This window comes from Neodiprion fabricii, chromosome 3, assembly GCF_021155785.1.
Source record: "Neodiprion fabricii isolate iyNeoFabr1 chromosome 3, iyNeoFabr1.1, whole genome shotgun sequence".
Lineage (NCBI taxonomy): Eukaryota > Metazoa > Arthropoda > Insecta > Hymenoptera > Diprionidae > Neodiprion > Neodiprion fabricii.
The window spans coordinates 34,012,299-34,025,823 of NC_060241.1; the positions used below are offsets into that span (position 1 = coordinate 34,012,299).

The window sequence follows — 13,525 nt, forward strand, 5'->3', positions numbered from 1 at the left end:
GACTCAGCCTCGGTAGCGAGGTAATTCCCGTTTTTCGTCGGCACCACGTATTGTACGGAGTCGCGGGCTTGTTTTGTTTTCAGTAGATATTCTCTAGTCAGTAGATCCAGTGACGTGGCGGAGGGAGGTGGTGCGGATCGCGCGTTAAGTAATTGGTTCTACGTACCGTACGTAAAGAGACAATATTTCTTCAATGGGAATCGTTGGTCTGCCGCGAATTAGAGGTACTCGATAAACGTATCGCCGCACTTCAACCCCAAATGAGTTCAATCATATTCCATTAATGTTCAGGCGACTTTTGAGCATTTTCTTTTGCGATGTGCTGTGCATAGGCGAGTTTTGCGGTAGGTCGCGTATCGAAAGCAAAATGACTTCCTTGAACTTGAAGGCTACCGACCCCGAGAGCATTCTTTCCCTGTTACAGGATCTCGCCGACGTTCCGTGCAATGTAGTCCAACAAAAATTGAACAGCTACGTAAGTTTTGTTTTATTTTTATCAAAGAATGATTAACTGAAAGCCATCCTAAATCCAGCAGATCGCGGATGCTGGCCTATTTTTTCATAAATTATCTAACATCGAATGGTATATCATTTGTTTTTTTTTTTGTTTTTTTTACAAATATTTGCACAACTTATTTGCACCTTGATGTTTATCCCTATACGTTTGTTTTCATTCATTGGACGTCTGGAATACATCCAGATAATCTGTAAATATTAGGTGAACGATGCCTGGTCGGTTGCACGTTTTATTTTCGAGCTTTTACGATGTAGTTATTCCGGATGTTTTTGTTTTACACACATCCTTTTCTCTTCCTCACATCTATGCATGCTCTATATTATCTTGTCACAATGCAACTACAGAATGGTTTTTAAACCATCTGTCGAACACAATTCTTTCTCATCATTTGGATTACTTTATTCCATAATATGAAGAGAAAAAAAAAAAATTTGCGTATATTTTCATAGTTTTCCGTTTTTATTTGCATACAAGAAAAGTAATAGTTTGACAGTGTTAAACTTCCGTAATTGCCATGGATGTATACAATGTGAAGAATGTCGGTATTGTGGTATTACGCAAAAGCAGCCTGTGCTACCAAGTTTGGTCAACATAAAACTACATAAGCCTAACACTGCTTATCTGTCTAGTTTTCAGAAGAATATCCCTCCCGACTAAAGAAAAACAAGGAAAAAAGGAAAAAATTTGCCGAATAGTATTTTTCCCTGTTGTATCAATATTTCCTTTTCAGTGTTTACGTTCACAGAAACTTTTCTATCATACGCCTGTGCACAAGATAATAACCAGACATCGTGGGATTTGATTATTTACCGATCATAAAACTTTGTCAAGTATATTTACAAGAGCTAACAAGTATTAGTTGAAATGATTCTGTAACAGAAAACAGTCCGGGATTTCATTAATCTTTTGTCATAGTTCACGGATGTTTAAAAATATTTCACGTGTACTAATCTGCCCGAGAATGAAGACATCGTAAAGAACCAGACAAATTTATGTTTCAGAATATTTGAAAATGTATTCCAATCGCCGAATAGTATTTTTTTTGTGCATCTTGCATGTTTCTAACGTGTTATTCTTTCAAATTTGTATTGACAAAGTTCATACTATGTAAAAACACCAATTTTTTTATCAAAGTGTAATCGAACACTATTGATCAGTATTTAAAGTTATTTCCTATTACAATAGTGGACACTGTTTAATTAAACCTTAATATTTCAAATCTTTGATAATCTTTCATCAAAATATACATTTAATTTTCAGTTACAAACGGCCACTGGATCGAAAGTGGTTTTCCTAGCTCCGATTCTCTTGGAAACAGAGGAGATGGTAATACATGTTGTGGGTGAGAAGATTCTTGAGAGAGAGCTAAGGTTCCCAGTAAGCCAATCCAATGTAATATTCAATATTTAGGTATTTTCTCTTTGTGTTTATTTATGTAGTAACTGAACACTTTATTACTTCTTTTACGTTGCCTAACACAAAATGTCATAATTAACAAAGTGATCTGCTAATATATGCTTGTGTCAATTTTATTAGTGCCATATATTTTCATTTATTGCTGTTTGAGGTATAGATTTAAATTCAATTTAAGTATGATGTTTTGCAATGAGGAAAGTGATTGAATTCCTAAAACAAAAGAACGTTTTCCGATGCAGTTATGTAAACATACCTATGTATATGCATAGCATTGTTACACATGGCATAATGTTCGAATTGCTTGAATGTACGAATGGCCTTGGTTAAACACGAGTTATGAATATCAATTAATCAGGAACCAAAACTGCGTTTACGTTGCTTTGATAGTAGCACATGTGAAAGATTAATCTATGGCTGTGTAACAGAACGCCAGTTTTGTTTGGCATGCGTATCAGATAAGAGGAACAAGTCAAACATCACCTCATTAGCTAACCCCACCTACTACTAAATCTGCCTGGCACTTTGAAAATGTTATGGGTCAACATTCAGCGGCTCCATATTTTACATTAATTTTTATTATGAAGCGCATACGACATGTATTACATACTGGATCTGATAATTCATAAAAGTACCGGATTGTATTATATCGTTATTGCAACATGGGAGACACCCAACAATCACTTGCTCCTTTATATCAATGCGATAAGTAAAATGAATCATTATGTCCTGACTCAACTTAATTCGATGCCATTGCATGTGTCAATATTATGATAATCAGCCACTCTCGAGCATATAGTATTGTTACGTAATTTTTTATGTATCTAGGCTAGTCCCTGAGTTGTTTCAATTACGTGCATAGGGTCGAGACGTCAGAAAAAGTGACGAACTTCCAAGTGATTGCATGTAATAAACACCGCCTCCATTTATCTCAACTACTGTGATACTTACTACATTTTGAAAGTTTTTAATTGGCTAAGTCAGTCGAGTAAAGCAATATACTTCTATAAAACTAATTTTCAGTTATTACCTAAGAGTATCATTCTTACTAAGATATCTGACACAATATGGGCCATTAAAAGTGAAAAGTAATCCCAGGTCTATGAAACACATTAATAAGATCAGAACTTTATCCGATGCAGACCATACTTTTAGTTCAGCAAAGCAATTAGTTCACGTTTATAGAACAAGAAACCGTAAATACTACCATGGATTCCACTGTTCAATTACATACATTTAGATTCTGAGTTATTCTTAGGATTAGCTTTGAGTGTACATCAGTTTGTATAATGATCATGTGTTTGTTCTATGAGTTCATAAAAAATTGCTGTTTAATTTGAAATCGGGTTACCAATTTTCTCATTTACATTCGTTTTACGAATATCTTTGTGGAATTGTCTTTGTTTGGAGTATTGTTTGAATAGCTGATGCTGAATTGAGTTGATAAATTGATCTATTTGCATGCTCTGAAATAGCTTTCTATAGAAAAGTTAGAGATGACTCTCTTAAAGACTTTACCACGGACAGATGAATTAATTGTAATGGAAAACAGGCAAGTTTACCAGTCTATGGAACTCCAATTATCTAATTACAATTAGCTGAGTGCTCAAACTATTAAGACAATTTAGTACCATTCGTAATTACCAAGACAATAGTAATATTAAATATTGGTAGAATTGATGACCTTCCATCATGCAACCACTAATGTCTTAATAGCCTTTTGTACTCTTACATCGAGCCCGTCTGCAGCGAGTCGTTAGATCAATATGTCCATCCATTGATGATGAAATGTATTTAAATGTTAGCTAATGTCTGGCCTTTCAAACTTATTGTTTTCATTACATTACCTATGTGATGACGTATTTCGACAAGGTAGATCTATGTTTTGAAAAGTTGAGCAATCAAAACTAAAAACATTCATGTATACAGTTCGTAAAGGCGTAACGAATTTTTTCTCACGTGGGTGAGTATCGTTAAAAGTGTTGCATTTTTTGCTAACTTCGAGCAGATTAAATTAATACAGGATACTTTTGTATTTATAGTAAATGTGCTTGCAACAAGAATCACGCGAACTGGACTTGTTCTTTAGGGTAGCACTGTTTTTGGCCATTTCGGTGTTTTGATGAGCCCAATCAAACACTGAAGTTTTTATTATAGTACTATGCAATCTTATTACAGAATTCAATTCACAAATTACTAAGGCCACAAATAGAGCAATGACCATAACGTTGTATCTACACTGGCTTAAGGCTTGACATTATTTTTGCGTACTATCAACCGAATTTGTAGATTCCATTTAATCGTTATTAATGATTAAAAACTTTCAAGATACCACTCTGTCAAATCGAATAGGTATCGCCAAAATAGTACTCGATTGTTAAAAATCGAATGACTGGTAGGAAATAATTTAACTGCGTTGAGGTAATGTTTGATTAAATTGTATATGGGAAATAATGCGAGAAATTAAATTTTCACAACTGTATATTTCTTACTTGTTCACTCGGTAACCGGACATTGCAAACATCAACAGATGGTATCTATGATAGCTTTTATTAGGTGTTTAATATCTAACCACAGCACCATTACACATGCAATAATCTCATGCCTGGAAAGTAATCTCTTTTGATAATATTGCTAATCAATATTTTGAATCCCTGTTGTAAACTATCAGAAGTATCTATCTAGTGATGAGAAGATAGGCTCTACGTTATGAGTAAAAAGAGTATTATCACAATTCATAACGAAGCTAGATATTTGAGATTGTCATCATCGCTTTCAGTATTTTCATTTGTCTCGAAAGAGTGTACATATTATGTAACATCACTCTCCCCTATATTCTATCACCTGTTGTTTCGAAGGCTGCGCTTGGAACTTAAAAAGTGGTTACCAATCATCACAAAAAGTGTTCATTCATGTTCTGAATACAAATGAATTTAAATAATGTATTCGTAACGTGACTTAACCCGTCAGAAGTAAATTTAACATAACAATTGCTAGTTTCAGCCCAGATACCATTAGAAACACCTCACGGCAATCATTGAATAATAAATCGAATTATTGCAAAGCGCGACACTACCAAATGTTATGTTCGTCTTTAGGCAAAATGAAAACTTGTGTTATGTGTCGATAGTTTATCAAACGGTGTATTAAAAAATGATGTATGATAATTTACTGAATATGAATCATTTTTGTCAATATATACACTTATTGTACACAATAACATCGTTATTATGAAACCTTTATGCCTCAATGATTACATTTATTAAATATTTTCTCTGTGAAAATTATATTTACATGTAATTACATCATCATTGAATTTGAACAATCAGGACTCAAAAGTAGCTGGAATTTATTTATAGAAAGTTATTTAATAGGTCTTTCGTATTTGTACAAGCTAAATAATTATGAGCTAAGCTCAGCTTCATCACATAGTTCTGGTTCTATTTTGAAGTTTTATTTAACAATAAGATAGATCAGTATACCTTTTTGCTAAACAACTGGTAAAACTAACATCCGTTCCAAAGTTTTTAAAAATAGGCCGTCAGTGCTCCGGCGAAAATAAATTGAGAAAGAACTTTGTATTTTTGAATAATTCGCATCTATTATCACCAATTCATGTATTCTAGTTTATCGCTAACTTTAAGAATACTTGGGTTCTCACATCAGTGTCGAATTTGCCAGATAATAAGATACATAATGTGATTGTAATTCTACAAATTACACAATCCAATTACCTAATAATCTGTCTACGTATGATACAACAGACTTAAAATTCGCATGTGCTGCTCATGAATAATATCTGCAAAACGGAAAATACAATTTATGCAGTTTCCAGTAGAAACACTAAAATTATTGTTTTTTTTCTCTGCATTATCTTAACTCGATAATAGTTTTTGAAATTCCATGCCATTTATAACTATTCTGAATTAGAAAATTATTATTTCTTCGAACCTTTCTCACTATAAGCTGATCGATTGTAACTTTATAGTTTTTATCTTTATTGATACTGTGATATATCCACGTCACAGTTTTACGAAGACGTCATTTTATAAGTACTGATAAGTTATCATATTTCATATCGCCAGCATGTAGTTTCACTAACGTCTTTATTTTCAACTTACAGGGCGTATGGGAATTTATTTTAATTGAGAATATTGCAATTCATTGATCTTATTTATTTTGAATTCTGAGAAAGAGAGAAATGATATTATTTTTCAAATTAGCGTTGAGAGTTATTTTTTTATTTAAACTAAGGCTGTTTTATCTTTAACGTGTTGTTTTCCACCTGTGATACCTTCGTTTATTATAATTTAATACATGCCCCACTTTATTATTTTTCTACTGAATTTAATCATTTTCAATGAATCTATGTTTTTACCATCTATACTTCAAACTGCTTATAAATTATGATTCAGTTTCTAGCACTGTTACAAATGTATTTACGTCTGTGATGTATGTGTCAAGTAATATATCAAAATTTAACACCAGCAATGCTTATATTTTGTCAGTTTACATCTCGTTTTCCGTTTTAGTGAAAGATATTATACGTATTCTTCATTACATATGTAGAATAATTTTATGAGCCTTATCAAATCTAATCTCAAACATGCAGTAAAATGTAAAAGTCAGATATCAATTGCTCCAGTTCACGTGTGGGCACATGACTTGAGACCAATTTTCAATCCCAAACTACCAAGAAAATACCTTTTTCAGGTGCTGAACCATGTCTTGCACAGAGCAGTGAAACATCGCAAGTCCGTAACGGCCCATGCAACAGAACTTGATCAAGAACTCTTACAACATCTTCACTCGGTCGTGAATCCTGTGCCAGATCTGTTTTTATCTATTCCGATACAGCATCCCGTCCGGCATCACATTGCTCTTGTTGTTTGTCTCGTGAATTGCGAGGACCGAGAAAATGCTGAATATATGTGTACAAAAATGGTCCAGGAGTGCTTTAAGTAAGTTCTTACCTTTGTATGCAACGATTAACACCCTGTCAGCCTAGCACCTTGTTTATCATTTGTTATATACGTACTCATACTAACTTTATTACAAAGCAAATACTTGTGTCTGGGATGCTAAAAGATATATGAGATCGTTATCCCATAAAATGAACTGGAAATTTTCCATCGGCATATGCATAAAAAAAATTCTATCTACTGTGAATATTATGTCAAGGTCTGGGCTGATAAATTCAATGATAAGCAAATAATATTTCTAGTTGAAATTATATTTGTTAGCTAATAACATCCTCAAGCCCACATCTGTTGACAATTTATCCTTTTGCATTTCATCAGTGTGCGCCAAACAGAATGTCCAATTCAATTAATTTTGTATGTAATATGCAATAATTTTAATTTTAGGTATTGTTTGGGTTTACTGTTGAGCACTTTGCGATGTCAAGAAGAAACACGATTGAAGTTACAATGTCAAGATTTACTGGCTGTCTCAAGAAAACTCTTCACACATTTAGGTGATAGATAATTTTATAACAGTTGTGCGTAAAACCATTTCAACGAAACCTGTTTAAATTGGCGAGAATTTGCAAATAATCCCTTGGTTATGATAGTATTTTCAAATTCACAGGAGATTTGTCAGATCTCCTGCGAGAGATCATGGCAGAAGCAAGAAAGCTAACTAATGCCGAAAGATGTTCCTTGTTTTTACTTGACCCAGAACAACAGGATCTAGTTGCTAAAGTGTTCGATGGTATATCTACAAGAGATGTAAGCAACATTGCTAAACATCAGTTGCATCCCAAAGTGAATATGTGTACTAACATGATTTATATGTGCTGCTCTTGTCTAATTTGATGGCTATAAAGCTTGTAATCAAACACAATCATGCAAATGTTTGTAAAGCAATTTTATCTGTTTACAGTCTGTAAAGGAAATGCGGATAGCTCGTGGCCGAGGCATAGCAGGTCATGTTGCTTCATCAGGAAAACTGCTTAACATAAGGAATGCTTATGATCATCCGCTTTTCTATAGAGGAATAGATGAGGTTACAGGTTTTAAAACGCGAAACATCCTGTGTTTTCCTATTCGCGACGAAAAAGGAATCATTGGTAAATTTCATTATTGCTCATATTATTAGAATTACCTGAGAAATGTTTTGTAGAAAGTTAAACTTTGTGGTAAATAGATTGGATGAAACCGTTTTTTCTCTAGGTGTGGCCCAGTTGTGCAACAAAATGGATGGGTTGTATTTTGATGTATGCGACGAAGAAGTGGCTACAGCTTTCAGTATCTATTGCGGTATATCCATAATGCACAGCATTGTTTACAAGAAAATTCAAGATGCCCAAGCGAGAAACAAACTCAGCAATGAACTCATGATGTATCATATGAAGGTGAGTTTCTATAAATGGTACACCATTATTAAATGTTTTCATAGAATTTTTCTACATTATTATTTTGAAGCCGTAATAGTATTTTTTAGAAAATATATTGTAAAAAGCGTTTAAATTTCGTCACTTTGGTATCGTAGTTTGTTGAATATGGAGAGGAAAAATAAATCTATCAAAATTTCTTGCAATACCAACATTGAATGAAAATATTAAATGCACGAATGAGATTATTTATTCATCTAAATCTACTTTTTATGATCATTCAATATCATTTTTATCTTTTCAATCTTACCATTGGTGATTACAGCAGGTAATGTGCTTATAATACTATTTAACAGAAATTTAGTCAAAGAAATTTCTGCTCTTTTAAATCTCACAGATTTCATTTGGCTGAATTGAAAATTTTAATACATCATAAATATAATAAGTGTTACAGAGAATCTGATAGAAAAATATATTTAATTGTTGACCATTCATTGTTTTCCTATGATTTGACGAAGTTCGTGAATATTAAAAATACATCCTACATTACATACTTTTATTTTTCAATGTTTTAGGTGGAAACTGAATCAGTTCAATCTTTCTTAAATTGTCGGGATGATCACAGTATTAAGGACTTCGATAAATTTCACTTTAGTCCTCGAAGTGTACCTTACAAACACATGCCATGCTATGTACTTAAAATGTTTGGCGAGTTAGGTTTTATTAATACTTGGAGAATTAAGACAACAACACTTGCTAGGTAAGTTCAACAACCGATCGAAATTTATATTGTATCACTCAAGTAGTGCTGGTATCAGATATCAAAAGAAAGCCTTAATTGTAGTATAAAAAAGTACGTACATGCTGTCATAGCTTCTGACATTTTTTTTTCTTTTATTCACTAATAAATGGATTTTTACAGATTTATATTGTTCGTGAAAAAAGGTTACAGAGATGCCCCCTACCATAATTGGGTTCATGCATTTTCAGTGGCTCACTTTGCTTACTTGCTGATGGTAAATCTAAATCTAATAAAAAATGATTACATAACATCTCTACAAGGCTTGGCATTCTTGGTTTCGTGTCTTTGTCACGACATTGACCACAGAGGAACTAACAACTCTTTTCAAACCAAATGCGGCACTGTTCTCGCGAGTCTGTATAGTTCTGAAGGATCTGTTATGGAGGCAAGTAATAATCAATGTTAAACACATATCATTACAGATTGTACATAGTGTTAATTAACCCGAGCTTTGCAGAACAATCTGTAAACTTCAAACTGATATTACAATTTACACAGCAGTGATATTTACAGTAACTGCAATGACTAAATATTTACCAAGTTCGTTACATATGGTAAAAATATTTATTTACATCTTGCAGAGGCATCATTTGGCACAGTCAATGTGCATTTTGAATACCGATGGCTGCAACATTTTTGAAAGCCTCTCCAGCGAAGAGTATAGTGAAGTATTAGATTTATTAAGGAACAATATCCTTTCGACTGACTTAACTTCTCACTTTCGTATGGCCGAACAACAACGCGAGATGATCTCAGCAGGATTCAAGAAAAATGATCCTACTCATAGAAAGCTTCTTCTAGCAATGTTTATGACGTGTTGTGACCTTAGTGATCAAACAAAAGATTGGAGGGTCACAAAGAAAACTGCAGTATGTAGTTCAAGTAATTTATATGGTGAACTCATGGTAATAACTATCGTAGGGACAGGGTAATAATAGTTTTCTATCTTTTAAGGAGCAAATATACGACGAATTTTTCTCACAAGGTGATTTAGAGAAGAGTATGGGAACTGCACCTGCAGAGATGATGGACAGAGAACGTGCCTCGATTCCGGATCTTCAAGTGCAATTTATAACGAATCTTGTACTGCCTCTTTTCAAGTAAGTTCAACCAACAAGATAGTGTAAAGAAATTGAAAACTCATTTGATTAATTATTTGTCGAATTTTCAGAAATTTGGCAGATTTGTTTCCTGCTGCGCAACCACTTGTAGATACAATTATTAATAATAAGAATGTTTGGAAGCACGCTCGCCATCTTTTTCAAGAGTACAGTCAGAATGGTACAAAGTCCATGGAAATTCTTCTGGATCCAACTTTGGAGGATGAAGTGCTTAAAGCATTCGAACAAAGTGGAGATATTGAGCAGGAATCGGCTACAGAAATGACGGAAGATGCAGTGGAAAGTAGTAGTAAACATGATTATGAAGTCGCAGATGAAGATTGAGATCCTGACCGTATTGATAATTATTAGCATTAGACAGAATATCTGATGACATTTCCAATCAACCTCTTACAACTTGGTATTACCAGCAATTACACTATATACTTCTACCTTGCTATTTCAGTAGCGATAGGGCTTACAAGATACGTCAATTGCTTTACTGCGAATATGAATTCTTTTGGGTCGTATTTAGAAAGGAAAAAAAATTATTTAACAATATTCTCGAAGATAAACCAAATGAAACACGTAAGCCGTGCAAACACATCTCAGTGCTCAAAGTTTGTCAATAAATTGATCATATCTAAACTTTACCTTAAACATGTTATTTGGTATACAGAAAATGCACTAAATTATAAAGAATTTGGGGTTATAAATTGCGAATACAATTTCACAAAGTTGGATTTTCTCAACTGAGTCCCAAAAAAAAAAAAGAGAATAAACAAGGTATATATTTTTCGATGGTTTAAATTTAACACCAGTGTCAAATAATACAAGTATTAAATTAATTATCTAAAAACAGATTTATAGTCTACTGAAAATAGAACGGCGAAATTTTTTCTCACAGCCTGAGTGCAAATAGCGGTTTAATGTCAGTATTTCATGGCCAAATTAGATTTATTGGAATAAAGTGTAGTGTGAACGTATAGAAATGATTAATAATAAATGTACAAAACACGTAGAATATATAGTTATAGTGACTTTACCCGCGAAAATAGTAATGAAAAATGGTTTCTTAATATAAAGTTATTCGGGAGTAATAATGTTTTCACCTACTGACCAAATACTTGACGAACTCATTGTGGTTAACTGTAGTCCAAAGTATTCTCTGTACTAAATAATACGGAAAAAAAATTATCCTAATGTTCCACGTTATGAAAGCTCAAAAATTTCATAATTCTAAAGTATTGGTTGGATTTAAACTGTGTCTGATATTTGTAATTACATATGTATTTTAGTCTGATTTGAAAATAACAAATTAAAATAGCGTAAGCTTGTAGCTTTAAAAGTTGACATGGCACTAAACAATTGCCCATCATTTTTATCAAAGTTCAGATAGTAATTTTTACAGTTGAGTGTAAATCCTCATATCATTATGAATTTGTGTAGAAGACCGTGATTTGGTCCAAAAATAATCTGGACATATCTGCTGATAGCGAATGAAATTTGATACATCCGCACTGATATAATAAGTCTCATAATTTCAGTAGTAACAATTATAATATAAGTAGTTATATGTGAAACCTCGTTCACTATTTTTTTTCTTCATCATGTTTGAATGCTACTGCTCAACTCTTGAATAGTCATCTGATATGAAAATATAATTTACCTCCTTATAGAGCGATTGTTCGTTCGTCTGAAATGCAACGTTTAAATATTCATAAAATTTACTTCCTGGACCTACAGGAACTTTTCTGATTGAAACTAAAAAATTGTAAAATCGATTATTAAGAATTTCTCGTAAGCACGTTGTCTTACCAACTACGTCTTTGTATTCTGAGGAAAATCAATGCCGGCGTAATTGTCAAAGTATGATTATTTATTTTAATGTGAAGATTCCACAAAGTAAATTATCTTTGATAAAACCAACAAGTCATTCTGTAACGTTGTATTTGGAGCAACTTTTTATATTTGGAGTATTCCTATGAATTACAAAACAATAATATATAGGACTCTCAATTTAAAAGTATAATTTTATTCCGACTACGCTTTTAGTCGCATAGCAATTTTATCATATTCATATAATTGTAAATAGCTCAACGTTCTATAATACATTAGTCTATTACCAATCAACCCTTCTCTATTCCATAATTGGTTAAACTGAGAAGATTCATTTAACAGAAAAATAGTGTATTAAGTTACAAATTATATAATATCATATCAGTTACATTCAAAAATTTAATCTTGCAGTTGCATATGATTTGTCGTAGATTCACTGTACCATAAAATCACTTCAGTACGGAATCAATCAAAACATAAAATCTTATCCAATGTAGAATAATACCTGTATTCGCACGTGCGAATTTGTATGAAACATTGTGACAGAAACTAACGACGTTTACATGACGAAAAGAGTGATTTGTCACATTGAGTCTTCATCCGTGATTCAATGCCATTCAATTTGATATCTGTATTTAGCACTAACAGATAAAATTCATCAGTTAATTCTTTTTTTTACCATGTGATTCTATAAACATGATTCAATCATATCATTATTTTTGTTGCATCGATATTCAGCTTTGGGTATCAACATTTTATAGTGTATTTATGAAAATTTACATATACTTTTTAATTATTATCATTATGATATTGATCATATGTATATTATTGTTGTTCACTTGAATAGATCCGACTTTTATTTCAAATTGTAGGCATTGGTATAAATTATCGTGGCTCAAATATTTGCCTATAGAAATTTGCCTTATTAGATATTTAATGAAATGTTGTACTTTGTTAGAATTTCCAGAGCCAAACGCAAAAAAATATGCAAAAAGCATACATCTAAGTAACAGTTTCATTAGTTTGTGTAACTATCATAATGTCTAGACATAGCATTTTTGTCTTAAATATCAAATGATTGTGATTAATGTTTAGTATGGAACATGTTACAGTGTACGAACGCAGTCTAAGGAAAGAGAGAAAAAAACGATCTAGTCACGCATACGATTTGTATTTTGCAAAAAAGTGTAATTTTACACAATATACACAACTGATTATTTGGTGTATTAAACATTTTTCTTTATATATATCACAATACTTATCTTTTGATGTACATATCTAATGCCAAATTTCAATTATAAGAGCTGATATATTGCAACATCGCACCCTTTGGCTGCACCGATACAAATTTGTCAAGAATGTAAAAAAAGTGCAGCTGATGAATATATCTATGTATATGAAAGTGTAAAAGTACGTTATAGTGCTTACTTACGGTTGAGAACAGGTTGAGAACCTTATCTAAGTGGTAGGAGCACTGATATATATATACACATATCAGTGGGTAGTAGAAAAGAAAATAA

At 32.6% G+C, this 13,525-nt stretch overlaps 1 protein-coding gene across 6 annotated transcripts; it reads left to right on the forward strand.

Moving 5' to 3' along the window:
• Positions 1-44: 44 nt before the first annotated feature.
• LOC124178124 (cGMP-dependent 3',5'-cyclic phosphodiesterase-like) lies at positions 45-13,236 on the forward strand. 6 transcript variants are annotated; one of them, XM_046561290.1, is made up of 14 exons: positions 46-224; positions 425-475; positions 1,778-1,909; positions 6,644-6,891; positions 7,297-7,406; positions 7,520-7,695; positions 7,814-8,000; positions 8,104-8,285; positions 8,590-8,592; positions 8,840-9,024; positions 9,187-9,451; positions 9,648-9,935; positions 10,021-10,166; positions 10,238-13,236. In XM_046561290.1, the coding sequence occupies exons 3-14, from the start codon at positions 1,841-1,843 to the stop codon at positions 10,509-10,511; spliced, it is 2,133 nt and encodes a 710-aa protein (XP_046417246.1). In that variant the 5' UTR covers positions 46-224; positions 425-475; positions 1,778-1,840; the 3' UTR covers positions 10,512-13,236. The 6 variants fall into 6 exon arrangements, with proteins under 6 accessions (XP_046417241.1, XP_046417246.1, XP_046417244.1 ...); XM_046561285.1 differs by having other exon boundaries at positions 45-475; XM_046561288.1 differs by having other exon boundaries at positions 46-475; positions 7,520-7,659.
• The last annotated feature ends 289 nt before the right edge of the window (positions 13,237-13,525 follow it).